The 27,949-nt window shown below is 45.7% G+C and overlaps 2 protein-coding genes across 3 annotated transcripts in view; one reads left to right on the top strand and one right to left on the bottom strand.

Annotated features, from left to right (window-relative positions):
- sde2 (SDE2 telomere maintenance homolog (S. pombe)) overlaps positions 1-26,560 on the bottom strand; it is a 51,760-nt gene extending 25,200 nt beyond the window's left edge. The window contains exons 1-7 of one of the 2 annotated variants that reach the window (XM_072550769.1): positions 26,404-26,546; positions 21,145-21,339; positions 20,696-20,813; positions 19,803-19,914; positions 17,168-17,337; positions 14,699-14,810; positions 11,864-12,239 (exon numbers count right to left, since the gene is read on the bottom strand). In XM_072550769.1, coding sequence (XP_072406870.1) covers positions 11,864-12,239; positions 14,699-14,810; positions 17,168-17,337; positions 19,803-19,914; positions 20,696-20,813; positions 21,145-21,339; positions 26,404-26,511 — 1,191 coding nt within the window. In that variant the 5' untranslated portion in view covers positions 26,512-26,546. Of the gene's footprint in view, positions 1-11,863; positions 12,240-14,698; positions 14,811-17,167; positions 17,338-19,802; positions 19,915-20,695; positions 20,814-21,144; positions 21,340-26,403 lie in introns of both variants that reach the window. The other variant, XM_072550770.1, reaches the window with a different exon arrangement.
- Positions 7-9,830, top strand: LOC140456835 (left-right determination factor 2-like). Its single transcript, XM_072550771.1, has 4 exons — positions 7-353; positions 1,643-1,886; positions 5,907-6,143; positions 9,375-9,830. Exons 1-4 carry the CDS (start codon positions 59-61, stop codon positions 9,694-9,696), a joined length of 1,098 nt encoding a protein of 365 aa, XP_072406872.1. The 5' UTR covers positions 7-58; the 3' UTR covers positions 9,697-9,830.
- Positions 26,561-27,949: the final 1,389 nt, after the last annotated feature.

The following is a 27,949-nucleotide window of genomic DNA, read 5'->3' as shown; positions in this document are numbered from 1 at the left end:
CAAGCACTTTTAGCTGGCAGCTGTACGAGGGGGGCAGCCCTGAGGATCATCCAAGGATATGGCCCAAACCCACAAGAGCCCGACCCTCACACTGTTTAGCTTTGCCCTGCTTGCGCTTTGGGCAAAGCAAGTGAAAGGAATCTCCCATGACAACATTAAGTACACCATGCTTCACAAACTGGGGTTAAGTGAAGTGCCACAGATTGAGCAGACAGACGTGGATAACATGGTAGTCCCTGCTCACATGAGGAACAAGTACATTGCCATGTTAAAGATCCACAAGGAGAAGGAGAGGAAGCGAAGAGCCCTACCCACCCTGGCTGGCATCTTACGAGGAATCACAGGCACTGCAGGTAAAGTCTTTTAATTCCTTGGTTTATTTCAGAAGGAAGAAATAATTATACCTCCCCACAACATTTCCACATGCCTTTCCAGGGCACTGCCTAACATTGGGAAATCATGTGTATTATAGCAGTGCAGCCAGAGGAGATGCATATAGAAGACACGGTGGCACAGCGGTTAGCACTGTTGCCTCACAGCGCTAGAGACCTGGGTTCAATTCCCACCTCAGGCGACTAACTGTGTGGAGTTTGCACATTCTCCCCATGTCTGCGTGGGTTTGCTCCGGTTTCCTCCCCCAGTCCAAAAATGTGCAGGTTAGGTGAATTGCCCATGCTAAATTGCCCGTGGCGTTAGATGAAGGGGTAAATGTAGGGGAACGGGTCTGGGTGGGTTGCACTTTGGCGGGTCGGTGTGGACTTGTTGGGCTGAAGGCCCTGTTTCCACACTGTACTAATATATACATTAAAGAGTTTATGCTGTGGAGCCTGACCCATAGTCGCCTGCACTCCACAGCATTAAACTTTGGGAACCCACATACACCCACTCTTTACATTAACAGATGAAGAAAATCAGTTTCAGCAGATGCACAAAGTTATCACCCTGACTCTCACTTGATGTGGAGGTGCCGGTATTGGACTGGGGTGGACAAAGTTAAAAATCACACAACATCAGGTTATCGTCCAACAGGTTTATTTGAAAACTTACACTTTCAAATAAACTTGAACTATAACCTGGCGTTGTGTGATTTTTTTTTTAAAACTCTGACTCATTTCCCTGAGAACTGTCAAGTGTAGGGAAGGGACCTGTGGGTAAAAGTGATGCAAACTAGAAAGTACAATAAGAAGTTTCCAAGTTACTTGGTCCACATGGCCATTTATTCTAGCTACTGTGGAAGGGGCCTGAACAGACCCTGTTCTTATCCAATATCTACAGACAAAATGGCAACAATAGCCCCCGAACATTGGAATAACTTAAATAGCAAATTCAAAATTAAGGGGGTACTTGTTACTTATTTTATCAAAATAAAACTGTTAGGACAATAATTTGCTAATAACAAATGAGCTATTCAGGAGTTCCTCAGTATTCTGAGGGTGCAGGCATGGGAGTTGGAGGTGTGGAAGAGTTTTACAATTCGAGCTGCAAATTGATGAATGAGTCACAGCTTTGTGAATTATAAAGACTGCATCAATTTCTCACACTCTGAAGTGCACTGACATTTTCTGAGGACCAGTATTCTCACGCAATCAAATGGAAATGAGATTGTAAACTTCCTTGTCTGTGCTCTGCTTCATTTCTCCAGATACAAGAGGAGACATACTCTATTCAGACCCTGCCAGGCAGACACTGGTCTTTGATATGAAGGGGCTGATCCCGGAGAACAGCGAGGTGACCATGGCAGAGCTCAAGCTCTTCAAGAAAGGCGTTCACAAGGAAGATCTGCCCCCCAGGAGGCACAGTCGGCCGGTCAACAACGCCAGGGTCAGTGTGCACTGGGTCAGGATTCTGTCGGATGGCAGCAACAGGACCTCACTCATAGACTCCAGGTAAAAAAAACAAGATTAATCTGGGCACATACTGCGGTTTTACGTTGAACTTTTAACCAAAGGCCACTTTTTAAAAAAAATAAGATTGTCTGACATTAAAGATGATCTGTGATTTAGCTTCCAGAGGATATTCTGACCAACCATCGGTCCCTCATTATGTACTGGACAATGTTGGAAAGTTCATTTTTAAATATATTCATCCTCAAGATGTAGCATTTATTGTCCATGTCTAAAAATCAAAGTGATGGCCACCTACCTTCTCTGCTGCAGTGCTGGTAGGTGGCTTCAGCAGGGAATTGATGCAAAATAAGGGAGGTGCTTGACTACTGACATGTACAGTACAATACAGGAATAAAGCTCAAGTCTGCTGCTTGGTCCCAGGGGAATGGGCATCTACCTCAACTATACCTTTCTGCATTATCACCATATCCCTTGATGCTGTCAATCCCCATATATTTACTGCTCTCTTTGACAATATTTCAACCTTCCAAACAACATACAGCTATAGATAATAAACTAAACAAAACACAGGTCGGTGCAGTGGCTCAGTGGTTAGCACTGCTGCCTCACAGCGTCAGGGACCCGGGTTCGATTCCAGCCTCGTGCAAACTCCGCACAGACAGTCGCCCATGCTCCCCGTGTCTGCGTGGGTTTCCTCCGGGTGATCTGGTTTTCTCACAGTCCAAAGATGTGCAGGTTAGGTGGATTGGCCATGCTAAATTGCCCATTGTGTGAGGTGCATTAGTCAGGGGCAAATGTAGGGAAATGAGTCTGGGTGGGTTACTCTTTGGAGGGTCGGTGTGGATTTGTTCGGCCCAAGTACCTGTTTCCACACTGTAGGGAATCTAACCTAAAACCAAACCCATACAAAAAGGCAACAAATGGTACAATTCTACCAACTGGGAATATACAAGATGCAGGAAAAGGACGACAATAGATAGTGAAAGCTACCAAAAAAAGGTATGAACTAAAGCTTCCAGGGATATCAAAGATGAATTTTCTAATTGTATCAGGACCTGGGAGATGCAAAAGTAATGCCAGCCCTTGAAAGATAATAAAGGTGATATTACCAATGAAAGTAGCAGACATGTTAGATATCGTTATGAACAGTATTTACAGTATAAGAGGGGAGTATCTGGACAAGGAAACTAATATTGAAATTGGGACAGGTGACTCAAAGCAAAACACTAAGGGAGAAACTAATAGCATTAGTGAGTGCCCAATCCCTGTGAGATCAATACAGGAATGCCGGTCAATCTGCTTTCCTCCTACTTGCATACAATTTACATATTAAGCTTTATGTTGGTTTTTTTCTCTCAATACAAACCTTTTTCTATTTTAAAAAAAAAGGCACAAACAAGTTCATCTCTTGGAACTTTGAAAGCAACAACTCATCATGCAACTGAACACTTGAGGTACCTTGCCCAAGTGATTATGATTCATAGCGGCCTTTTTGCTTATAGCCAACCCGTACTACCAAGGAGAGTCAATGAAAAAGCAATTAGGAACTGCAATTCTGGGCAAGTAAACTTGCCTCCCTAGCCCGAACTAGGCCAGTAACAGTAGCCCTACAGATAACCTAGCCAAAGTGAAACAAATGCTTTGTTGATGGTACTGAGCTACCGGAAAAGACTTGAAGACACAGCTTTTCAACTTAAAATCAAAAAGGTGAAAATGTTATACAGGGCCTCGTCAAGTATTTTAAAAGTGCAGTGTACGATTCTTATTGACCCAGATGTTTATGATATTGGAGGTCCTTCAGCCCACTGTTAACTAGTACAGACTACACGAATCCCATTTTCCAGTTTACGGTCTATACTTCAAAAGGCTATGGCGACAAGTGAATATCTAAATACTCCTTAAAAGTTGTAAAGGTTTCAGATTCAACCACTCTTTCAGGTAGAGTTCCAGACTCCACAACCCTCAGCAGAAAACTGCTTTTCCTCCAAGCTTTCCTTCACCTTCTACCTCTTAGCTTAAATCTTTGTTTCCTTGTTATTGACCTCTCTACCAAAGAAAATGTGTATCCTCAATCTTACAGACTATCAGGTCCCTTCTAAACCGTAGCTGCTCCAAGGAGAACAACCCAACCCAACCATTTTTTCCTTATAGCTCAGACCCTCCAGCCCAGGCAGCATCCTGACAAACCTCTCCAAGTGCAATCACATCCTTCCTTTAATGTAGTGACCAGAACTGCAAGCAATACTCAGTTGTAACTTAATCGGTATTTTACACAGTTCCAGCATAGAGCACAAGAGCAAGGAGACTATGTCTTAGCTAATAAAAGGCAGTTACCCCACATGCCTTCTTAACCATCTTACTTACCTGCCATACTTCCCTCAGGATAATGAATACTTATACAAAAGGTCCCTCTGATCTCTAATACTTCCAAGGTCCTACCATTGTGTCATGTGTAATCTCCACCTTGTTAGCCCTCGACAAGTGCATTACCTCTCGCTCTTCTGAGTTGAGTTCCATTTGCCACGACTCAGCAGAGCTGGCCAATTGGTTGCTATCTTCCAGCAGTTTACTACAATCCTTACTATTTAACACCTCATCAATTTTCATCTCATCCACAACCTTCTTGATCACAGCACCTGCATTTTAATCCAAATCATTATGTCACCCCACAGACAGCAAGGGCCCCAGCACCAAACCCAACAGAACCCCAGAAGAAAGACTTCCAGACAAGTTGATTCATACAAGGCAAATTATGATATAACTTTAAAATGAGGACTGCGAGCATAAATCTATGAAGAATAAACTGAGAATAGATGGTTAATGTTCTCATCACACTACCTGTTCTCTTATATAAGGAATTTTCACATTCTCAATATTAGTGCTTTTTTAAAATACAAGATCTTGAATTCTCTGCCTGAACAGGTTTCGAGAAGCATTTTAAAATCACAAGTTTAAAAATGAGAACGAATAACATTAAAAATGCTGCAAGCTTTCAACACAGGCAGGGGAGTGAGACTTACTGAATAGTGTCTTCAAACTGGGCTGCCACACAGTACCATAAGATTAGAATCACAGAAGCATAGAGATGATACAGCACAGAAGGGGGCCATTTGGCCCATCTTGTCCATACCAACCCAAAGATATAGATGTCGTTTCTAATCCCATTTTCCTGCATAAAATCCACAACCCTACAACACTTAAGGTGCAGATCCAGATGTTTTCTGAAAGAGTTAAGTCTCTGCCTCCACCACCAACTCAGGCAGGGAGTTCCAGACACCCACCACCCTCTACTTTTTAAAAAAAAGTCCCCAACTTAGCTTGAATCTACAACCCTTGGTTTTTGAATTCTTTGCCAAGGGAAACAGGTTCCCTCTGTCCACACTCACTCGTCCTCACAATTTTGTATACCCTTCAGCCAAGGAAAGCAATCCCAACTCTCCAATCTCTCCTTGTAGCCTCAATTTTCCAGCCCTGGCAATGTTCCAGTGAAACGTCTCTGCACTCGCTCCACAGCGATTACATCCTTCCTATAATGTGGTGACCAGAACAGGACAAAATTCTCCAGTTCTGGCCCTAATGTCTTACTGTTTCAACATTATATCCCTACTTTTGTATTCCATACCTCTGCCAATGGAGGACAACTTGCCATATATCTTCTTTACAATCTTATCTAACCTGCACTGCCATCTGTGGGGAACTTCTGCACTTGAACTCCCAAGATCTCTCACACCATCTACCCTTCTCAGTATGTTCCTGTTCACTGCATATCCTGTTTTACTGTTTGACCTCCCTAAATGCATTCTATGAAAAGTTGCAACAGAAATTAGAATGAACAGACCAGAAGTTTAACTATCTTGTCTTGTCCTCATTTGCTTCCCCAAATAGTATGGCTACTCAACTTTAGATAAAACACAACTGCAAACTCTGTTTTGATTAATAGAACGGTCTCAAGGCTTCATTAGTCTGGTTGCTGTCAGACTGGCTTTTGTTTAAAAAATGGAAAGGTGAGAAATGAGGATTTATTTACTAAACAGCTTTTACTTCTGCTGTGATTTGCAGGTTGGTTCCAATCCTCGACTCTGGGTGGAAAAGTCTGGATGTCACTCAGGCCGTACATTACTGGATGAAGACTGCAGAAATGTCCATGTACCTGGAGATCTGGATTGAGGCGGAGCGCATGGGCAGCTACGCGGCTGAAATGGCCAAACTGGTGCATTTTACAACACAGGGCCCGAATGATCAAGTCCTGGGCAAACCAGAATTGGTCCTCTACAGCCTCAACCTGGATGAATATGGGTAGGTATTCATTTAAATCCATCCAGCTCTCCAATCTATTCCAAAGAATTACAATTATTACGCCTGATGTGGAGGTGCTGGGGTGAACAAAGTTAAAAATCACACAACACCAGGTTATACTCCAACAGGTTTATTGGAAGCACTAACTTTCACAGCACTGCTCTGTCTGATGAAGGAGCAACGCTCCGATAGAAAGTCCTTCCAAATAACCCTGTTGGACTATAATCTGGCTCTGGATTAGTGGTGCTGGAAGAGCACAGCAGTTCAGGCAGCATCCAAGGAGCTTCGAAATCGACGTTTCAGGCAAAAGCCCTTCATCAGGAATAAAGGCAGTGAGCCCGAAGCGTGGAGAGATAAGCTAGAGGAGGGTGGGGGTGGGGAGAAAGTAGCATAGAGTACAATAGGTGAATGGGGGAGGGGATGAAGGTGATAGGTCAGGGAGAAGATGGTGGAGTGGATAGGTGGAAAAGGAGATAGGCAGGTCGGACAAGTCTGGACAAGTCATGGGGACAGTGTGAGGTGGAAGTTTGGAACTAGGGTGAGGTGGGGGAACGGGAAATGAGGAAACTGTTGAAGTCTACATTGATACCCTGGGGTTGAAGTGTTTCGAGGCGGAAGATGAGGCGTTCTTCCTCCAGGCGTCTGGTGGTGAGGGAGCGGCGGTGAAGTAAGCCCAGGATCTCCATGTCCTCGGCAGAGTGGGAGGGGGAGTTGAAATGTTGGGCCACGGGGCGGTGTGGTTGATTGGTGCGGGTGTCTCGGAGATGTTCCCTAAAGCGCTCTGCTAGGAGGCGCCCAGTCTCCCCAATGTAGAGGAGACCACATCGGGAGCAACGGATACAATAAATGATATTAGTGGATGTGCAGGTAAAACTTTGATGGATGTGCAAGGCTCCTTTAGGGCCTTGGATAGAGGTGAGGGAGGAGGTGTAGGCGCAGGTTTTACAGTTCCTGCAGTGGCAGGGGAAGGTGCCAGAATGGGAGGGTGGGTTGTAGGGGGGCGTGGACCTGACCAGGTAGTCACGGAGGGAACGGTCTTTGCGGAAGGCGGAAATGGGTGGGGAGGGAAATATATCCCTGGTGGGGGTGGGTCTTTTTGGAGGTGACGGAAATGTTGGCAGATGGTTTGGTTTATGTGAAGGTTTGTAGGGTGGAAGGTGAGCACCAGGGGCGTTCTGTCCTTGTTACAGTTGGAGGGGTGGGGTCGGAGGGTGGAGGTGCAGGATATGGACAAAATGCGTTGGAGGGCATCTTCAACCACGTGGGAAGGGAAATTGCGGTCTCTAAAGAAGGAGGCCATCTGGTGTGTTCTGTGGTGGAACTGGTCCTCCTGGGAGCAGATATGGCGGAGGTGGAGGAATTGGGAATACGGGATGGCATTTTTGCAAGAGTTAGGTATAATGATTATACCTACATGTTTGTCACTAATTTTGCTGAATTTACACTAAACGTGCACTTTTATAGCCCCCAGTTTTATTCATTTTGTGGGTATAGCAAGCCATTTTCAGTCATAAATTTGCCACCCCAAAAATAAACAAACCCTGGAATAAATGCAGCAAGTCACACATTTGTAACTCACTGCAATAGCCAGGGCCCATTTGAGATATGAATGATACATGTTCTCATACAGATTTATCTTTCATGTTCTGCCAGCCTTACAGGTTTGTTTTAATAATTTACCTTTGGAAATGCTTAGGTTACTCTGCAACTCCTTTCGTTTCAATCTACTTGTACATAGTGGAAGTCAACAAAAGCAGAGGCATGGTAGTAATCCTGAACGACAGACTCATGTTCTGGGACCTGGATTCAAATCCTACTGTGACAGATGTTGGAGACTGAATTCAATTATATATAAAAAAAACGGCAACCACATATTGGCTGTTGATTGTTGTAAAAATCCATCTGGTTCACTAATATCCGTAAGCAAAGTAAATCTGGCATCCTTACTTGGTTTGGTCTACAGGTGACCTCAGACCGACAAAAATCTCGACTGTGGCCTGGGATATTAAGGATGCGAAATGAATGCTGGCTTTAAAACTTTTTTGTGTGTGATGTGGGTGTTGCTAGCTGACCAGCTGTTATTGGCTATCTCAAGGTTCTCTTGAACTAACTTGTTCTCTACGCAATCCCAGAGAGCAATTGAGAGTCAACCATTTGATATGGATCTGGGGACACGGAGGGCAGACTGCGGCTCCATACAATAAGACATTAGTGAACCAGATGAGTTGTTACAATGGTCACTATTCTGGATTTTTTTTTTACCATATTCAAATTTTGAATTTCTGTAGGATTTGAAATGGCCCCAGAACATTCGCCTGGGTGTCTGGATTGATAGTCCACTAACATTACCACTAGAAAAACACCTCCCCACATGAATGACACTCATCTGATAAACAAATGCATTTAAAATGTCAAAAAACTATGAAGTCAACAAGTATGGTATCAGATATTAGCAGTTTGAAACTATTTGTTCCCTCCTCAACACGTGAGACTGCAATACAAAAACCTCAACTTTTCCTGCAAAAATATACAAAATTCCACCTCTGGTCAAATAATACTGGGAAGTTTTTGGTCAATCCCAAATTGACAGACACCAGTGTTAAAATCTTATATACAAAGTTTAAAGTGACTCTTCCAGACACTTAAGTGTGTCCATTGTGTCGAAAAATAATCTCTCACACAATTAGCCTGGGACAACAGCTAATCTCTGTAGTGCAGCATGGACACATTTCACTACAATGAGATGCAAAGGAAGCTATGAAGGAACACATATAAACCTTTGGTGACCAACTCTTATCAGCAGCTACTGACTAAAGAACAGAACCTCTACCTTTCTTCTACATTAAATTAAATCTGGACACAAAAAAACAGCAGGCAACCAATTCAGTTATTTCAAGATTTCAATCCAATTAAGAAGTCTGAGTCACTAAATCTTCCCTCCTGTACGCCACTTACAATTTCTTCAACTACAACCTTTTTGAACATTTAAAGCAACCATTATCCAATATTTAATTTGTGTATTGGGCATTTCTGAGTATTAAAAGACCACTTCTTCAAATTAAACAACTGCAAATTAGTTTCTCAAAGGGTGGCCACTAACAATTGTACTTTTCATTTAACACCAAGCTATCAAAACAAGTCACCATAGCAGATTCTGTACAATTTACTTCTGCCTCCTCTTGCAGCCAATGCGACAGCTGACCAACATATTTTTGCTGTTTTAATGTATAGGAGTATCGGAGATTGTGGTGCAAAGGAAAGTGGATCCTGCTGTAGGCAGGAATACTTCATCAACTTCAGGGAGCTGACCTGGACCCAGTACTGGATCATCGAGCCCCCTGGTTACCAGGCCTTCCACTGTGTGGGGGGCTGCAAGCAGCCACAGTGGCCCTTCGACTACGGAGAGAGGAGCTGCGCAGTGGAGGAGAGTGCCTCGCTGCCTGTGATGTACCTGGTGAAGAAAGGAGACTACACAGAGATCGAAGTGGCTGAGTTCCCCAACATGATCGTTGAGAAATGCAGCTGCTCTATGGACAACGTCACATTAATATAGCAGCGACCCCTACTGCTAGATATTTCTTTGGAGAATGCCATCCTCTTAAAACGCTTAATGCAAAGATGCACAATACAGAAGCACTTTATGTAAATATTGTAATTTGAAAACGTATATTTTTACTATTCGATTCCTCCTTTCTGTGGTGAAAGAATTTGATGTCAATAATATTAAACTCAGTTATTAGTCTGTGTCATAGTTCCCTAAGGTGAAGGGGAATGAAGAAGCAGGTAGAACATGTGAAAATTTGTACTAATACCAGTAAAACACCACGGCCTGAGCTCATTCTTGTTTTCTTACATACAGTGCAGTGATGAGAGCTTCATCAGGTTCAAGATTGGTCTCAATCTTTACAGTTGACAGTACAAGAAATAGGAAATGCTGGTATAACAATTTGCAATCCATCTTAACAAAAATTCTTGACAATAGGACATAAGTACTAACGCAAGATTTTACTATTAAAGGGGTGATTAAAGGGGTGATTAAAGGGGTTAAAACCTAGTCCTTCGAGGTCAAGCTTATTACTCCTCGATTTAGGTGGGCCTGCTCCAGTCCAGTTTCTGGCCACAACGGAGCAAATTCACAGCAACAGCAGCTTAGTGCAGAATAGAATGGCACAGTTGGTAGGCCTTTTTCACACCAACCCAGGAGATAGAATGATTCACTAAAACATAACTAACTATAACATGGGGTTGATGGAATGTTTAAGTCGAGTCACAGAGAGATGGTAGATTATCAACTACCGAATTGGTTACGATTTTACAATTTTCTTTTCTCATTTCCTTTAATGGAGCCACCAGATTCACTGAATTCAATTTAGCAACTTGCCACAGTGAGACATGAACTTTAAGCTTTAACAATACCATCACCACAACATTGTTACACTCTCACTTCTTACATGCAAAACCTCCATTAATCTTCCATTTTTACTAAGAGATAGAATAATACGATTCAGAAGTATTCATTTATGACTGAAAATCCTGCCTGCCATCTAGTCATGTCTACCGGTGCTGGATAAATTTTCCAAATCTGTCAAATGCAGATAAGTGGAGCTCTCAGACAAAAACCAGAAGATTAGTACAAGCTGAACCTTGAACTCATCCTAGTAAAGTAATTCAGTTGTCAATCCACTCACCTCAAGTTTCTTAATACCAGAGAACTGCTCGTATATTCAGCTAATCCCCAGCACCCAACCCATGAACCTCTCACAGACCATGTCAACTTCATGCTGAATTTGTTAAGACCAGCAGACCATCAGCAGTATATTAGCAGAACAGGGTCTTCCTGTCTGATGGAAGGTCAGCAACTCCAAAACATGGAACTTTTCCTAAATCCACAGTTACTTCCTGTGGAGTTGACCATTTCAAGTATTTACTGATTGTTTTATATATAAATACACAATTTAAGTTATCAATATTCACTCAGTCACCCAAAATTCAAACTCTTGCGAGACAAATGAATTGAGGCAAACATTACTGCACAGGGTTTGCTGCATCTATGCTAGTGCCTGGCTTCGACTGGAGGGAGAATGCTGAGACCCCTGTGGCTTGGCACTCAATTGGACATCAAAGTTTAGATGGCACTGTTCGAAAAGGAGAAAAATTCATTTCTTTTTGAGGATTGAATGAACTCTTATCAATATGAAAATTGGCTGATCAATGTCCTGTTGTGCCATCTCTAAACAATAGTGAAGTATTTAAGATAAGATTAGATTCCCTACGGTGCGGAAACAGGCCGCTTGGCCCAACCCTCCGAAGAGTAACCCACCCAGACCCATTTCCCTCTGACTAACGCACCTAGCACTATGGACAATTTAGTGTGGCCAATTCACCTAACCTGCACATCTTTGCGACTGTGGGAGGAAACCGGAGCAAACCCACACAGACACGGGGAGAATGTGCAAACTCCACACAGACAGTCACCTGAGGTTGGAATCGAACCCGTGTGCCAGGCACTGAGAGGCAGCAGTGCTAACCACTGAGCCACTGGACAGCTGTCAAGACAGGACCATGCTAAATAGAATTGTCAAGTTATGCAAATCCTGTTGTGTAGGAGTGATTTACAGAAGTTTTCAAAAGCATGAAAACATCTTCATTAATCCATTACATTACCATAACACTTATTTTGAAATAAATTCCATTGCAAAAATTAAGAAACCAGGACTTACAACAGCTGTTGGCACATTATCTTCATCCTGTATATCTGTTGTGACCTTCTCCATCTCTTCAGAACTCTCTCTGACACCCTCTTCTGGTACAAGCCTGTTGCTGTCCTGTGAATTCGAAGTTGTCACTTCCATTTTGCTGCTGACTCCCGGTTCGGTTTGATTTAAAGTTTCCTGTTGCACCAAGGTCGGCTCAGGAACAGGTGAGTCAGCACAGGGGCCAGGAGACAAGTCCTTCTCATCATCAGCATTACCATTTTCTACACTCTGTTGCTCCACAGGACTCTTGGAGTGAGAGGGAACCTCGTCAGAGGAGTCACTGTCTGCTGTGCTTTCCTCATCAGAGCTCCCAGACACTTCCAAATCCACTCCTCCCATCCTGTAAGAAACAAAATCCATAAACCTTCCCTGTCCGCAAAAGGTGAATTTCTACATGATGCTTTAACTTGTGGGAGATATCAAACCAATAAGACGAGCTTGATAAATTCTGTTAAGTATTTAAGAAACTTCTTCATCCCAAAGAATGGTTAGAATGTGGCTTGCTCCCACATGGAACTCTTGTGGCAAATAGCAAAGCTGCATTTAAAAGATAAGCTGCATGGGTCAATTATAGGAAAAAAGGAACAGAATATGCTATTAGATTTAAAGAACTTAGAGACACCCCAGCATGAACCAGTTGGGCTAAGTGACCTCTTTCTATGTATTTCATCAAAATCTGTTAAATATGGCTTACTTGCTGATGCAAAGTAACATAGGAGGAAAAAAATACCAATTCACTGTTTATAATTTTCCTCCATTTAATTGCTGGCAACTTGTCAAATGGAACAGTGTCAAAACATTTAATAAGGAAATGGAACAAGCAACGCTAATGAATAGCAGTAATCTTGCAAAGTAGAAGAAAAATAAATGGATGAATTGTAGATTAGATTAGATTCCCTATAGTGTAGAAACAGGCCCTTCGGCCCAATAAGTCCACACCAACCCTCCGAAGAGCAACCCAGCCCTCTCTGACTAATGCACCTAACACTATGAGAAATTTAGCATGACCAATTCACCTAACCTGCACATCTTTGGACTGTGGGAGGAAACCAGAGCACCCGGAGGAAACACACGCAGACATGGGGAGCATGTGCAAAATCCACAAAGACAGTCACCTAAGGCTGGAACTGAACCTGGGACCCTGGTGCTGTGAGGTAACAGTGCAAACCACTGAGCCACTGTGCTCTCGCTGGGAGCCAGCATGCTTATCTTGATCTTTTCTTTATATGTGAGCCTAATGCAACAAATGATTACAACACAAGGATCTTAATCCAGTTTGCCTCTGATGCCCAAATTCAAAGGTCATGCCCATGTAAAGGTAGAACTAAAGGAGCAAGAATTGGATCAATGGTGCTTCTGCAAATTACAGCATTTCTGCTCCCATCCAGGGACAATCAACTGAACATAACTTCCAGGGAAAAAAAATCTCTCAAATACACTCTCCCTCTTTGCAATCTGGTCCAACAGACTGCTTAACTGTGTACAATTCCTGGTACCACACTTGAGGAAGGATACCCAAAACCCTGAAGACGATATGAAAGTGGTACTTTACCAGATTGATGGGAGTTCATTTAAGGTGGAAATGGGATGTTCTTAGAGCGTATTTAAAATCAATACTTAGAGATCCCCTGGCAAAGGGTTTGGAAAACAAAGGTCATCAATTTAAAATAGTTGAGGGGAAATGAAGAGAAATTTCTTCACAAATCTAAAATGTGCAAACACGGAGGATCAGATTGCTTTAGTAACCTTCCAAAAGCAGGAGGAATAATTTTCAGGATAATAGCCAAAAAACTGAGCTGTTGGCTTAATTGGCCGTTGAGGAATTTAATACAGACATGATGGACACATTACTTGCCCTCTGCACGAGGAAACGGCAGTGTTTCTAAAGTAATGTAACAACAGTGCCGTGTTGACTCAGGAAGATCCCCGCTTCAATTCTTGCTGCGTGCTCCTTTAGCTTTTGCATGGGTCAACACAAAACAAGGGCAGATTCCAGGCTCAGCTTTACAACTCATTCACCCCTTAAACAGAAAAGGCTGTGAAGACCCTGAGAACAACGTGAGGCTGTGAAGACCCTGAGAACAACGTGAGGCTGTGAAGACCCTGAGAACAACGTGAGGCTGTGAAGACCCTGAGAACAACGTGAGGCTGTGAAGACCCTGAGAACAACGTGAGGCTGTGAAGACCCTGAGAACAACGTGAGGCTGTGAAGACCCTGAGAACAACGTGAGGCTGTGAAGACCCTGAGAACAACGTGAGGCTGTGAAGACCCTGAGAACAACGTGAGGCTGTGAAGACCCTGAGAACAACGTGAGGCTGTGAAGACCCTGAGAACAACGTGAGGCTGTGAAGACCCTGAGAACAACGTGAGGCTGTGAAGACCCTGAGAACAACGTGAGGCTGTGAAGACACTGAGAACAACGTGAGGCTGTGAAGACACTGAGAACAACGTGAGGCTGTGAAGACACTGAGAACAACGTGAGGCTGTGAAGACCCTGAGAACAACGTGAGGCTGTGAAGACCCTGAGAACAACGTGAGGATGTGAAGACACTGAGAACAACGTGAGGGTGTGAAGACACTGAGAACAACGTGAGGGTGTGAAGACACTGAGAACAACGTGAGGATGTGAAGACACTGAGAACAACGTGAGGATGTGAAGACACTGAGAACGTGAGGATGTGAAGACACTGAGAACAACGTGAGGATGTGGGCAGCGGGAAAAAAATGCAGATTAAAAGCAGCAGCAGCAGAAGCAGAGATAATAATGAAAGGCAAGACAAAAGTTTACTCTCACTTACCAGAGACATTTCTTCTTTCCACCCTTAGTCTGTGTGGGGGGAGCAGGGTGCGCACGTTTCCGAACTGCCCCGCCTTCTGCTGACACCACATCACTCGATGACGCTTGTAAACCTGGAGAAACAGGAGTACACCAGTAACCATATAAAGAAGCCTTTTAAAAAAGGCACTACTTTGTAAAATTTGCAGTACAATTGTCCAGTCAACAGCAGGTTTGCACTTGCTTTCCTGCCAATGACTTTTCTTTAAAAATTCACTCGGGGCATCGCTGGCCGGCCAGCGTGTACTGCCTGACCCGAGCTGCCCTCGAACCGAGTGGCTTGCTGGGCCATTTCAGAGGGCAGTTGAGAATCAACCACATTGCTTTGGGTCCAGACAAAATCAGAAATCACAACACCAGGTTATCATCCAACAGGTTTATTTAAGATCACAAGCTTTCGGAGCGCTGCTCCTTCATCAGCTGAGTTTCTGGATTAATAGTCGAGTGATAAAACTACTAGGCCATTGCCTCCTCATACACATTTTATTACTGAATTAAAAATCAATAAATGCTTATCAGTGGATCTCTTCACACCTTATAATGCACTCTAAAATAAACTGAAGGCCTCCTTCATTTTGCAGGTATGTTAAACTCAGTTTCTAAAGTTCTTATTAAAACTATAGAAATCAAATGTTTTTCTACCTGGCAGCTTAGTTTCTTTACTCCGTTTAAGCACAACTATCCTCATTGCACAATATTCAGCACCAGTCATTCATAACTCTTCGATACCACAACGTCCAAACACAGCAAGACCTGGACAATATCCAGGCTTGGGCTGGAAACTAGCAAGTAACATTGACACCATACAAATACCAAACTATGACCATCTCCACCCTTTTGTGCCAGAGACCCGGGTTCGATTCCAGCCTCAGGCGACTGACTGTGTGGAGTTTGCACGTTCTCCCCGTGTCTGTGTGGGTTTCCTCCGGGTGCTCCGGTTTCCTTCCACAGTCCAAAAGATGTGCCGGTCAGGTGAATTGGCCATTGCTAAATTGCCCGTAGTGTTAGGTAAGGGGTAGATGTAGATGTAGGGGTAGGGGTAGGGGTAGGGGTATGGGTGGGTTACGCTTCAGCGGGGCGGTGTGGACTTGTTGGGCTGAAGGGCCTGTTTCCACACTGTAAGTAATCTAATCTAAAGACTCTCAACAGCATTACCATTACCGAATCCTGGAGAGAGTCAGGACACAGATGCTCGAGATCAGAGTCAAAAAGTGTGGTGCTGGAAAAGCACAGCAGGTACCCGAGGAGGAGGAGAGTCGACGTTTCGGGGAAAAGCCCTTTATCAGGGATGTGATTTCGGCTGAAGGGCTTATGCCAGAAACATCAATTCTCCTGCTCCTCGGATGCTGCCTGGCCTGCTGTGCTTTTCCAGCACCGCACTTATCATCACTGAATCCCCCCACTACGAACATCTCAGGGACCACCACTGACCAGAAACTGAACTTTACTAGCCATAGAAATACAGCAGCTACACAAACAGGTCAGAGGAATTCTACAGACAGTAATTCACCTCCTGAAGCCCTAACGCTTGTCCATCATGTACAAGGCACAAGTCAGGAGTACACCACCTCTAGTCTGGACAAATGTAGGGCCAGAAAGAACCAAGAAGCTTGACACCATCCAGGACAAAGCAGCACATTTGATAAGCATCACAAACTCCACTCCCTCAACCACCAATGCTCAGTAGCAGCAGGGTGTACCACCTATACGATAACTGCAGAAATTCACCAAGGCTCCTTAGACAGCACCTTCCAAACCCATGACCACTAACATCCAGAAGGATAAAGGCAGAAGATACATGGCAATGTCAACATCAGCAAGTACCCTCCAAGTCACTTACCATTCTGACTTGGAAAGATATCACCATTCCTTCAGTGTCACTGGGTCAAAATCCTAAAGTTCGCTCCCTCGCGGCATTAGGGGTCCACCTACAGCACATTTACTGCAGTAGTTCACAAGGCAGCTCACCGCCAGCTTCTCAAAGGCAACAGGGACAGGCAAGAAATGCTGGCCCAGCCAGGGATGCCACACCCAGTGAGTGAATTAACAAAAATACCAGCGCTCAGTCAGGAGGAAGGCTGGACCATCCCATCCACAGATCTCTCACAATCTGTCCAGGTCCTCAGATGGCCCCAAGGGTGGCTGAAGCCAATTCTGATCACTTCTGAGGAAATGCCTTGCCTCCTCTGTAAAGCAATGGAACACTCTCCTACTTTCTCAAAGATCCAGAAATAAACATGGGAGAGTAAATGACCAATCACTCCATATAGTAGTTCTCTTAGTATGCAAGGGATCTTGTGCTGTCTGTGTTCAAAGCCCAACTGTCCCAGACATGTGTCATAATATTTCCAAACAGGATGATTATATTAACTACAACTGTGACACTGCTGGACAGTTTCTGTTGGGTATGGTTTCTCAAACAGAGCTCTACCTTTAAGCACAGAATCCTCCAGGCGCTCAGACATTTCATCCAATTGCTGCTCATACTGCGGATCAGAGAAATAGTGCTTTGGCTCAGCAAGCTTGCGCTGTAAACGCTCCAATCGCCTCTGTTCTTTCTCGGCTTCCCGATCTGCTTGCTTCTTTATCCATTCAGCCATTCTGTACAAAGACAGAAACGACCGTAGGTTACAACTTCTCAAACATCACAGTCACAGTAGCAAGTGAGGCTGGCTCCTCTCCTCTTGATTTTTGCACAATGTCACCCTCGAGCACATCCACAAACAGCCTGCTCCATGACTGAACTACTTCAGAAAATGCTTTCCAACGAATTCGAAGTATTTTTCAGACTGGAGTCATTATAATAATGTAGAAAACACAGCAACCAATTGGCATTCAGTAAATTCCCACAAACAGCAATGTGATAATAACTGTTTAGTGAGATTGTTAAGGTTGAGGCACTCAGGAGGATCCCCCTGCTAACTGCTGCTCCTATATCTTTCTTTTACGAAGGAGTAGACATGGCGTTCATTTAGGTCTCGCCTAAAAGATGCCGCATTCCCTCAGCACTGAACTGGACTGGACTTTGCGCCAAAGTCTTTGTAGTGACAGCTTTCTGACTCGGGTAATTACAGACTGACACGTTTTAAAGTCCAGGACTGCATTCCTTCTGAGGGTCACACTAAAGATTGGGCAGCTGCCACCAAGGTGCAGTGGGGAAAGACCACTGTGTGAGCTCTTCCTGCTGAAGGGGTTGTTCAGTTATCAGACCCTCTTAGTGCCTTAAGTGTATGTAAATATAGTATTGTATGTGTAAGAGGGGGTCTTTGATTTGGATGGAGTCCAACTCCAAAGTTTGTTTTCTTGATATGTTACAGTACAGAACTGCATTTGTGACCACGCATGTACAAAGATGTTTTATGAAGGTCAACTTTTGAAATTTAAAAAAGGTGAAAGTGCTACCAGCCGAGACACAGCTGATACTAATAGTCTGGTAGCAAACCTGTGAACCTAGTCTACCCTCAAGTGAAAGCCACAGGCTGGTGTGTGTAGGAGCAACAATTCTGGTCGATTTCCCAATTAGCTGAGTGTAGTCAAAAATAACACCAACATTCCCTCCATCCTGCATGGCCATGCAGCAAGCTATAGAGTCATAGAGATATACAGCATGGAAACAGACCCTTTGGTCCAACCTGTCCATGCCGACCAGATAGCCCAACCCAATCTATTCCCAGATGCTAGCATCTGGCCCATATCCTTCCAAACCCTTGCTATTCATATACCCATCCAAATGCCTCTTAAATGTTGCAGTTGTACCAGCCTCCACCACATCCTCTGGCAGCTCATTCCATACATGTACCACCCTCTGCATGAAAAAGTTGCCCCTTAGGTCTCTTTTATATCTTTCCCCTCTCACCCTAAACCTATGCCCTCTAGTTCTGGACTCCCCGACCTCAAGGAAAAGACTTTGTCTATCTACCCTATCCGTGCCCCTCATAATTTTGTAAACCTCTATAAGGTCACCCCCCAGCCTGACGGTCCAGGGCAAACAGCCTCAGCCTGTTTAGCCTCTCCCTATAGCTCAAATCCTCCAACCCTGGCAACATCCGCTGACCTCACTCTGCAGAACACAAACAGGCCACACAAAAGAAGCATCCCTTTTTAAGATATTTGCATACACAACAGCATATTATTATTAACTGGACCATGTAGTGCAATCAACAAACAGTGAAGACTCCACCGAGACTCCCTGATCTCCATGGCCTGGTTTCACAGCAAGCAGCTGTGCCTGTCCTCCTGATGCACTGGGGGAGTGGGTGGGAGATCATGAGGTAAGCTTCTCGAATTGCTCTTCACAAATCTTCCAGCCAATGCATCTCAATGGTCAACAGCAAGATGCCAGCTCAAAGTCAGGCCCCTCAACACAAGCGGAGAGAAGTAAAAATTGACAAGGAAGCCCAACCAATCCAAGTTTGTGCATTATTTCTGAAGATTTTCATAGCCAGATGCTGTGTTTCTTAACTGAAATAGCCCAAGACTAGATGAGGCGGTGTGTTCGGACTGAAGATGGTTCCCCTGCTGAGCACAGTCATTAGCTGGAGAGCATTCTCAGTACACTGTTTAGTTAAAGGTCAATTGCTTAGCACTTGTCATAAGGCAAATTAAGTGAATTACAGAATAGCTCAAAGTCTTTTGTGAAATTATACAGATGACCATTTGGCCTCTCTGTCCTATGTCAGCACTCTGCAAAAGCAACCCTACAGATCCATAATATACTTTCTGCTAGTTCTTATTCAATTCTCTTTTAAAGCCACAATTGAATCTGCCTCCACTTCCTTTTCAGGTAGTACATTCCAGACCATGCCCATTAGTTGCGTCAACTTATTTTTACTCACTGCGCTTTGATTCTTTCACCAAAAACCTGTTTTCTGCTCTGAACAATTCCACCAACAAGAATAGTTTCTCTCCAGATCCCCATCACTATCACTGGACTAATAATTCACATTCATATATGGTGTAAACATTTATAGGAAAACAGAGTCATGTAATATGAGTCTATAACAGAATCACAGCCAATAAGAGTCTCCTGAAAAATAATTCTTCTGTCAGTGGACTGAATGCCTTACGCCTTTTCATGGTTTACATCCCGCAGTCTCCTTCCACTCAAATCCCGACAGGCCTCTCGGTTTGTAGTTTTCTCAATTTGAGCTCCAAGGGCACGAAGCATCGATCCAAACCCTAAGGAATGACATAAACTTGAGAAGTTTACAAACCACTCCACTCTCTGCATCATCTAAAGTCTCAATAAATCTGCATTTCTATTTCTTTGTAACCTGGAAGACTGCATAGTGACATTCTTATTAGTGAGAAAACAAAAGCAAAGAGATTCAGAGAATTTTTTTAAACAACATCTTGAAGTTAACTGAGTAGACATAGGCTATCAAGACATGCTATGTTTTGCAATGTCATCCAAAATAATTTGTAATTAAATTGAGTGATTCCAGCATAAACATTTTATTGAGTAGGCATCATCCACCAGATACTCAGTTAGTAAATAGATTTGTGGGTGGCACGGTGGCTCAGTGGTTAGCACTGCTGCCTCACAGCACCAGGACCCAAGGTTCGATTCTAGCCTCGGGCTGACTGTCTGTGGAGTTTGCACATTTGCTCCCAGTGCTCAGGTCAGGTGAATTGAGCGTGCTAAATTGCCCATAGGTTAGGTGCATTAGTCAGAGGGAAATGGGTCCAGGTGGGTTACTCTTCAGAGGGTCGGTGTGGACTTGTTGGGCCGATGGGCCTGCTTCCACACTAGAGGGAATCTAATAAATTAGAAACGGGTGCATGCAAACATGTGTACATCCAGATCAGATCACTGCAACACCTACCAGAATGTTAACATACAGACAGGTGCAGAGGTGCAGGAGTCAGTCTCAAACTGTTCACAGGAACAATAACACCAAAGTATACAGAAAGGTATGCAGATAAAATAAATGAAGGCACAATCATGCTGAAACCTTACCTCCTTTCCCTCCAACAAGTCTTTGCTCCAGACTGTAAATTCCTCCATGTTGTAGCTCAGTTTCTTCATCAACCAGTTTTCCATTATATTTCAGATAAACATCTGTAATGGGCAGGCCCTATATTATAAAATTTAAGTTGAAATAAATAAAGAAAACAGAGATACTGCATGCTGATTTCATGTATCTATTTCTTTCATTATTTGTATATTGAATTGAATTGAATTTATTGTCACCTGTACCGAGGCAGTGACAAGCTTTGTCTTGTGAGCAATACAGGCAGATCACAGAGTTAAGTAGCATGGACAGTAAATAATAAGTAAACAGCAGCAGAAACAAAAACACAGGTACAGGCGAATGTGAAGAGTTTCAGAGTCCATTCAGTATTCTAATAACAGTAGGGTAGAAACTGTTTCAAAACTGGCTGGTGCATGTGTTCAGGCTTCTGTACCTTCTCCTCGATGGTAGAGGTTGGAGAAAAACATTGCCAGGGTGGGATGGATCTTTGAGAATGCTGGTGGCCTTCCCTTGACAGCAGGTCTGGTAGATGGATTCTATAGATGGGAGGTTGGCCTTTGTGATCGTTCAGGCGGAGTTCTCCACTCTCTGTAACTATCCCCGATCTTGAATGCTCTTGATCGCACACCTATAAAAGTTGGCAAAGGTATTCGCCGTCATGCCAAATTTCCTCAACTGCCTGAGGAAGAGGAGACGTTGTTGGGCCTTTGTAACCAATGCGTCCATATGAAGAGCCCAAGTCATCTACAGGTGTTGTAGATGACCATTCCCAGGAGCTTTACACTCAACTCGTTCCACCTCTGCACTGCTAGAGTGTGTGTGTGTGTGTGTGTGTGTGTGTGTGTGTGTGTGTGTGTGTGTGTGTGTGTGTGTGTGTGTGGGGGGGGGGGGGGCGGCGGCGTACGAATAACATCCCGCTGAAAGTCAATAATGAGTTCCTTGGTTTTGCTGGCATTGATAGGTTGTTCTCAGTGCACCATTTTTCCAGGACTTCCACCTCCCGTCTGTAGTCTGTTTCATCACCATCTGAGATTCGACCGACTATGGTGCTGTCATCAGCGAACTTGTAAATGGCATTAGTCTGGTATTTGGCGACGCAGTCATGGGTATACAGTGAGTACAGTAGGGGGCTGAGTACACACCCCTGGGGGGCTCCGATGTTGAGTGTTAGTGAGGATGAAATATTGTTCCCAATCTTCACTGACTGTGGCCTGTGGGTCAGGAAACTGAGGATCCAGTTGCAGAGAGTGGGGCTTAGTCAGAGGTCACTAAGTTTAGTAATCAGTCTCAAGGGGATAATAATGTTGAAGGCTGAACTGTAGTCAATGAGTAGGATTCTTACATAGCTGTTCTTGGTGTCAAGATGTTCTAGGGAGGAGTGAAGGGCCAGTGATATGGTATCTGACGTGGATCGGTTGATCAGATAGGCAAATTGGAGTGGGTCAAGAGTAGTGGGGAGGGTGGAGCTGATTAATGCCATGACCAGCCTTTCAAAGCACTTCATGACCACCGAAGTTAGGGCCACTGGGTGGTAGTCATTGAGACATGCTACATGAGCCTTCTTAGGCACAGGGATGATGTTGGACCTCTTGAAGCAGGCAGGGACAGTGGCCTGCTGCAGGGAGAGGTTGAAGATGTCAGAGAAGACCTCTGCCAGTTGATCTGTGCATGCTCTAAGTGCACGACACGGTATATTTCTCTCTCATACAGTCAGTTCGAGCACCGAAAAGGGAAAGCATTTCCCAAGTTCTGGATTACGCGATTTATACTTCATTATAATATGGACATAATAAATAGAAACTGAAGTGGGCTATTGAAGCCTGCTCTACAATTCAACTCCATTGCTCCACATTATCTCAATATCTCATGTCATGTTGCAATCATTCTCCTAAACTATGGGCCCAATCTTCTCAATCTCACCTCACTGAATGATATTGTCATCTCAGGAACCAGTCTAGTCCAGTCTAGTCTACCTTCACTGCACTCTCTCTAGGGCAAGTATGATTTTCCTTATACAAGGTGACCAAAAGTGCACACACCAAGAGTAGCCTCACCAATGCTATACATAACTGGAGTAAGATTCTTTACTTTTATATTCTAACCACTTTGTAACAAATACTAGCAAATCACCTGCCTTCCTAATCACTTACTATATCTGCACATTAACTTTCTACAAATGGAATGAACTTCCAAAGGAAGTGGTGGATGCAGGTACAGTTAAGAGGTTTAAAAGGACATCTTGGTAAGTATATGAATAAGAAATGTTGAGAGAGACATGGCCAAGTGCAGGCAGGTGGGACTAGTTTATTTTGGCATTATGGTTGGTATGGACTGCTTGGAGCAAAGGGTCTGTTTCCGTTCTGTATGACGATCAATACAATTGTACTCATGAGCCATAAACATTTCCCAATCTCCTCTTCATTTGGTATGACAGTACTTCAGTATTACTGAAAAATGATCCATTCTGTTAAAGCTTTTTCTCTTGCATATATCAGGACAATTCACAAGAACACCAATTTGAGAGGAAAACAAAACTGAGTGAGGGCGCAGTATCAATTGGTTGGCACGCAATCTCCAATTAGCAGGGGTATTGCCATGGAGAATGCAAACATTAGTGCTGATTGACAGTTAACTGCCAGGCTTTGTTTAAAAATCCAGGAAGGAGCTCTTGGGGTAAGGTTGTAGTGGGCTTACCTCTGAACTGGAGACCCAGGTTCAAGTCCCAGCTGTTCCAGAGCGTCTAATGACATATCCGAACAGAAAATATCAAAACTCCACTTATCTACCTTTCTTTTCTCAGTTAAACTGTCCCTTTGATCAAGATGTTGTCATCTGCAATACCTCATATTTGACACCTTGATATTAAATCTGCCTCCTTATATTAAAGCCATTAAACAGAAACAAACTGTTGTTGAGAGATACAAGAGAGGAGCAAAAGAGGTGTGTTCAAGGGGAGAGATATTTAGGTGATAAAGGATGGGTGATAAAGAGAGACCGCAGGTTAATGGAGGAAGAGAGACCTGGACATAAGTGGAATACAAGGGGACAGAAGTCAAGCTTCACCGAAACAAGGGTCTTGTCAGAACCCATCCGGAGTATTGTGAACAGTTCCAGACACAACATCTTAGGTGAGGTTATATTTGGAGGAATTGTGGTATTAGTTTACCTGAATTTAACCTGGACTCAAAGGGTTAAATCACAAGCAGCTAACAGTGAAGGAAGGGTTACAGCCAGGACTCCCTGGTGTATCAATGATACCCTTATTCCATGGCAATAGAAAAAAATACATCTCCAACATGTTAAAAAAAAAGGCAGTGTTATGTGATCTTAAATTGCTGAACCCCGTGTTGAGTCTGGTGCAATGTGAAACATGTCATTAACACAAGGGTACGTGCTGTTCAGTGGAGTTACATTCAAACACTGTGGGAGGTTGGGGAGAGCAAGGGTCAGAGAAACAAAATCAGATGACAGAAAGCACAAGTTCATGTTTTCAAACAGAAGAGGTGCTCCATAAAGCAGCCAGCCACCTTTACACATGTTCTCCCCAAGGGGAGTGGGGAGAGTGCACCGAGAGTGGTGAACACAATACACTCAGGTGAAACTAAGAGCAAATTACAGCAGAGGCTGGAATCAGTACTGAAAACAAATGCTGGAGATCTCAGTGGGTCAGGCAGCATCCATGGAGAGACAGCAAACTAACGTTACAAGTCGAGATGACTCTTCAAAGCTTGGAAGTAAATCAGTTTTTCACTGGGGGTGATGGTTTGAATGAATCAGACAAAAAGGGCCGTTGTCTCAGTTGGAGAAGATGTCAAGCAAAAGGGAACAGGTGACCAAGGTGTGAACAAAGACAGTCACAGAGATTAATGCCTCAGCAATTTTGACAGGGGAGTCCAGACATCTCCTCACACCGGCAGCAGTCTGTCTGCCTCCCCACCCACCCCTGCCAAACCCCAACCCCACAACCGGGGTATGACAGTCAATGTCTCCCCCTCTCCCCAGGGTCTGACAGTCAGTGTCCCCTCCTCCCCTTCCCCCCAGGGTCTGACAGTCAGTGTCTCTCCTCCTCCTCCTCCTCCCTCCCCCTCCCCCGCCCCCTCCCCCAGGGTCTGACAGTCAGTGTCTCCACCCCTTGCGCCCACCCCCCCCCCCCGCCGGGGTCTGACCGTCAGTGTCTCCACCCCTTGCGCCCACCCCCCCCCCCCCGCCGGGGTCTGACCGTCAGAGTCTCCACCCCTTGCGCCCACCCCCCCCCCCCGCCGGGGTCTGACAGTCAGTGTCTCCCCCTCCCCCCCAGGATCTGACAGTCAGTGTCTCCCCCGCCCCCCCAGGGTCTGACAGTCAGTGTCTCCCCCTCCCCCCCAGGGTCTGACAGTCAGTGTCTCCCCCTCCCCCCCAGGGTCTGACAGTCAGTGTCACCCCCTCCCCCCCAGGGTCTGACAGTCAGTGTCTCCCCCTCCCCTCCCCTCCCCCCCAGGGTCTGACAGTCAGTGTCTCCCCCTCCCCCTCAGGGTCTGACAGTCAGTGTCTCCCCCTCTCCCTCCCCCCCCAGGGTCTGACAGTCAGTGTCTCCCCCTCCCCTCCCCTCCCCCCCAGGGTCTGACAGTCAGTGTCTCCCCCTCCCCCTCAGGGTCTGACAGTCAGTGTCTCCCCCTCCCCCTCCCCCCCCCGGGGTCTGACAGTCAGTGTCTCCCCCTCCCCCTCCCCCCCCCGGGGTCTGACAGTCAGTGTCTCCCCCTCCCCCTCCCCCCCCCGGGGTCTGACAGTCAGTGTCTCCCCCTCCCCCTCCCCCCTCAGGGTCTGACAGTCAGTGTCTCCCCCTCCCCCCCAGGGTCTGACAGTCAGTGTCTCCCCCTCCCCCTCCCCCCCGGGGTCTGACAGTCAGTGTCTCCCCCTCCCCTCCCCTCCCCCCCGGGGTCTGACAGTCAGTGTCTCCCCCTCCCCCTCAGGGTCTGACAGTCAGTGTCTCCCCCTCCCCCTCCCCCCTCAGGGTCTGACAGTCAGTGTCTCCCCCTCCCCCTCCCCCCCGGGGTCTGACAGTCAGTGTCTCCCCCTCCCCTCCCCTCCCCTCCCCCCCGGGGTCTGACAGTCAGTGTCTCCCCCTCCCCCCCGGGGTCTGACAGTCAGTGTCTCCCCCTCCCCTCCCCTCCCCTCCCCCCCGGGGTCTGACAGTCAGTGTCTCCCCCTCCCCCCCGGGGTCTAACAGTCAGTGTCTCCCCCCCCCCCCCCCCCGGGGTCTGACAGTCAGTGTCTCCCCCTCCCCCCCGGGGTCTGACAGTCAGTGTCTCCCCCTCCCCCCCGGGGTCTGACAGTCAGTGTCTCCCCCTCCCCCCCGGGGTCTGACAGTCAGTGTCTCCCCCTCCCCCCCGGGGTCTGACAGTCAGTGTCTCCCCCTCCCCCCCGGGGTCTGACAGTCAGTGTCTCCCCCTCCCCCCCGGGGTCTGACAGTCAGTGTCTCCCCCTCCCCCCCGGGGTCTGACAGTCAGTGTCTCCCCCTCCCCCTCCCCCCCGGGGTCTAACAGTCAGTGTCTCCCCCCCCCCCCCCCGGGGTCTGACAGTCAGTGTCTCCCCCTCCCCCCCGGGGTCTGACAGTCAGTGTCTCCCCCTCCCCTCCCCCCCCGGGGTCTGACAGTGAGCGGGTCCCCCTCCCCAGGCGGTGGCGGTGAGGGTGAGGGTGATCCGGGCGGTTTACCTGCAGCCGGCTGCACCGCTGTTTGAGGTGATTCCCGGTGGTCCCGGGCGGCACCACCTGGAGCGAGAGACGGGACTCGCGGGGAGGACGGAGCCAGACCTCCATCATGGCGGCGATCAGAGGGGGGGCACTGCGCCTGCGCGGCCTCCGCGGGGACAGGGGCACGTTAACGCGGTGACATCACGGAAAGGCGCTGGGACGTACGTTCGCATGGCCACGTGACTCTGGGGCCACGTGACCCGCTGAAGGTGGAACCCTGACATGTCATGCCTTCCCTGCAGTTTATTGAACAACCTGAGGTGGCTGTTAATTTGTACCAGCTCCTTGACACTGTGATCTTTTGCTATAAATTATGTGTCTTATTGTTCCTCTGCACAATCACCTGATGAAGGAGCAATGCTCTGAAAGCTAGTGCTTCCAAATAAACCTGTTGGACTATAACCTGGTGTTGTGTGATTTTATTTTACCTTGTCCTTCTACATAGATGTGTTTGGACCTTTGGTGAATTTGTGCAATGCATCTTCTCCAAAGTACACACTGCTGCTGCTGAGCAGTGGTGGAAGGAGTGGGTGTTTGTGCATCCAATGCCAATCAAGCAGCTACCTGGATGGTGTCAAGCTTCTTGTGTGTTGTTGGGGCTGCACTCATCCAGGCAATTCCATCACACTCCTGACTTGTGCCCTGTAGATGGTGGGCACAGGCTTATGGGGATGAGGAGGTGAATTATTCAATGCCTCTGACCTGCTGTTGTAACCAGTGTTTATGTGGTCAATCCAGTTGAGTTTCCGGTCAATGGTAACCCAAAGATTTTCATTTTCCAGGGTTTAGTGACAGTAACACCATTGACTGTCAATGGGCAGTGGTTTGATTGTTACTTATTAGAGATGGTCATTACCTGGCATTTGTGTGGCACAAATATTACTTGCCACTTTTTAGCCCGTGCCTACATATTTTCCAGATCTTGTTGCATTTGAACATGGATTGCTCCATTTGTACATGGATCTGAGGAGTTGCATGTGGCATTGAACATTATGCAATCAGTGGTGAACATCTGCATTTCTGACCTTATGATGGCGGGGGGAAGGTTATTGAAGCAGTTGAAGTTGGTTGGCTCTGAGGAACTCTTGCAGAGATGTTCTGGAGCTGAGATTACTGACTTCCAACAACTATAACTATCTTCCTATGTGCCAAGGATAACTGCAGCCAATGGAGAGTTTGCCCCGACTCCCATTGATTCCAGTTTTGCAAAGGCTCCTTGATGTTACTCGGTCAAATGTCAGCAGTCACACGATGCCAAGTTATGGTCCAAACAGGTTTATTTGAAATCACAAACTTTCAGAGTGCTGATTGTTCATCATGTAAAGACAATGGACTTCACCTAACGAAAGAACAGTGCTCCAAAAGCGTACAATTTCAAATAAACCCCTGTTGCACTATAACCTGGTGACGTATGACTTCTGATTTTGTCCACTGCTGTCATAAACCAGCATCCCACATCATCATTGAAATGTAGCCTTGATATGAAGGGCTGTCACTCTTGCCTCAC

This window comes from Chiloscyllium punctatum, chromosome 3 (assembly GCF_047496795.1).
Source record: "Chiloscyllium punctatum isolate Juve2018m chromosome 3, sChiPun1.3, whole genome shotgun sequence".
NCBI lineage: Eukaryota > Metazoa > Chordata > Chondrichthyes > Orectolobiformes > Hemiscylliidae > Chiloscyllium > Chiloscyllium punctatum.
Note: the sequence above shows the minus strand (reverse complement) of the source record. Positions and strands in the feature narration are given on the sequence as shown.